Source organism: Pteropus vampyrus, unplaced genomic scaffold, assembly GCF_000151845.1.
Source record: "Pteropus vampyrus isolate Shadow unplaced genomic scaffold, Pvam_2.0 Scaffold59, whole genome shotgun sequence".
Lineage (NCBI taxonomy): Eukaryota > Metazoa > Chordata > Mammalia > Chiroptera > Pteropodidae > Pteropus > Pteropus vampyrus.
The window spans coordinates 2,368,665-2,370,823 of record NW_011888840.1 but is presented as its reverse complement, the minus strand read 5'-3'; the positions used below and the strand labels follow the sequence as shown (position 1 = coordinate 2,370,823).

The 2,159-nt window shown below is 31.6% G+C and overlaps 1 protein-coding gene across 1 annotated transcript in view; it reads right to left on the bottom strand.

The window, feature by feature from the left end:
- TBC1D31 (TBC1 domain family member 31) overlaps window positions 1-2,159 on the bottom strand; it is a 55,250-nt gene that overhangs the window by 18,318 nt on the left and 34,773 nt on the right. Inside the window, exons 15-17 of the mRNA XM_011360825.2 lie at window positions 1,741-1,973; window positions 1,327-1,479; window positions 169-304 (exon numbers count right to left, since the gene is read on the bottom strand). Coding sequence (XP_011359127.1) covers window positions 169-304; window positions 1,327-1,479; window positions 1,741-1,973 — 522 coding nt within the window. The remainder of the gene's footprint in view (window positions 1-168; window positions 305-1,326; window positions 1,480-1,740; window positions 1,974-2,159) is intronic.

The following is a 2,159-nucleotide window of genomic DNA, read 5'->3' as shown; positions in this document are numbered from 1 at the left end:
TAATGAAATACAAAAGAAAGTGAGAAAAGCTGAAGGAAAAAGTAAAATTAAAAGGGCTATTATTTAGCATTCATTGTGAACTCCAGGAGTAATATCTAACTTGAAGGTGTTCGTTACATTTAAATGAGAATAAGTGGAGATAATATACGAGTACTAAGAATAATAAACCTTTCTCTCAATTTCATCATCCAGTCTTCTTAATTCCATTTCACGTCGATCTTGCTGAAACTTCAGAAAACGCCTTCTTGCAGCATCTTGTAAGTGTATTTCCTTTACTTTCAGCTCCCTTTTCACAGCAGCTAGTCTTAAATACAAAATACATCAAGAGGAACAAATAAAAACACTGCCCGATATAGATTTAAATGGAAAAATATGTTTCGCAACAATAAAAGGCCTGCCGATCTATTTTGGTCTACCTTCCCAATTTAATGAGTGCCGTTGTAATAAAACTGTATTTATACTATATAAATAAAGATGCCCAATTACAAAATAAGTCTACATTTATAAAAATGACAAGTGGTCCACATGCAATTGGCTCTCCTTTTCATATTGAAAAGTTCTTAACAGGTCCACTACTCAGACCATCTCGATACAATTGACATCCTTTACCTGAAGGAAGAATGCCAAAAAAAATGCTCCAATGTTACCAAAGATTACGTATGCTTATTCTCTTAGAATTTTAGTAAAAGGCTAGTGGGTCAGTTCAGTAATTCACTTTAACCTACATCGGAAATGTTTCAGAAAGTACTACTCAAACATAAGAATCAATAAACACATATAGAAGAAGTGAGTTTACCAACAATTAGGCTCGTCTCAACGCTCGTCTCTTAATCTTAATTAATTTACACATTTTACCTTATTAACTTAGTTTTGAATAAGCATTTAATACTTCTTCCCCTGTCCTCCAAAGTATAAAATGCATAATGAGATAACCGTTTCATGATTCAATTTTCAGGTCACACAGATATGTTTAAAATACAATTTCAAAGTGATTTATTCAGCACTATATTACAAAGCATTTTGCCCGCTGTAGAATAATGTTTCTAATAATGTCCTCCAGAGTGCCTTAGATCTTGTATTACTTCTGAATAATCAGTGCACAGTTACATCATGTTCGGGACAGCTTTAGAATTACATTTTACTATATTCCAATTTTTTGAAAAGTTGTATGTACACAGATTTCTTTTTAATAACTTAAATATTTGCTTACTGGAAATACCGCAGCTGAGTAAATACTACATACAGTTTTGTTCCTATAATGAAAATTCAAAGAAAATAACAATTCAACTAACTCACAGGTCCAGACTTTTTCAGACTAAAACATACCTCTGTCTTTGCTGTATGACCCTCGCTTCCTCTTGTAAGAGCATTTCTCTCCTCGTTTCTTCAGCTTTCTGAAGCAGTTCTTGTTTTTGAATCCAAGCTTCATCTTCAACTTTTTGCTGGTCTACTTCGGCTTGCATAGACTCAACTGTCTGCCTTAAGTAGATACTATTTATTATTATATGACAATGCAAACAAGAAAATGAGTAATTTAAATCCGAGAATAACCAAAGCACAAAATGTATACCCGATTAATAGAATCGTTTTACTTTTTTATGTAAGAATTATATATCTTTAAAGATATTTTCAGCCTTTGAATTGGTTTTACACAAATACTTAACATGTATTTTTCATAAACAAATTTCTTATTTATATTTATAACGGATTGTTTCTATTGTAGAACTATTCCATGATTACCTCTCTCTCAAGTAATCCAATTCATCATTCCTTATTCTTTCTCGTTCCTGTGTCTGATAGTCCACAATAAACTTTGGATATTGGTTAAATACTGGATATTGTCCTTTTGTCAGTGCTACAAAAACATCGAGCATGCTGTCCGGATGAATATCAGAAGGCGTGGTATCCATGAGATGATAAACTTCTCGAATTACAACACTTATATCCAGGTTATTCCGATGGTGAAAAAAATACTGAAAGAAAATTTTGTGTTTAAATCAAGATTTACCTAACAAAGCAAGTTAAGATAGAATTAAAACAGAAGTTTGAAAATGTAAATGTGAATTTATCTTCAAGAGGATTTTTTTTTTCAAATTCACTGAAGTTTTTCTTAACCCGAATTTTAAAATGATTCAATTTCATATTGTCAAAATGTAAAA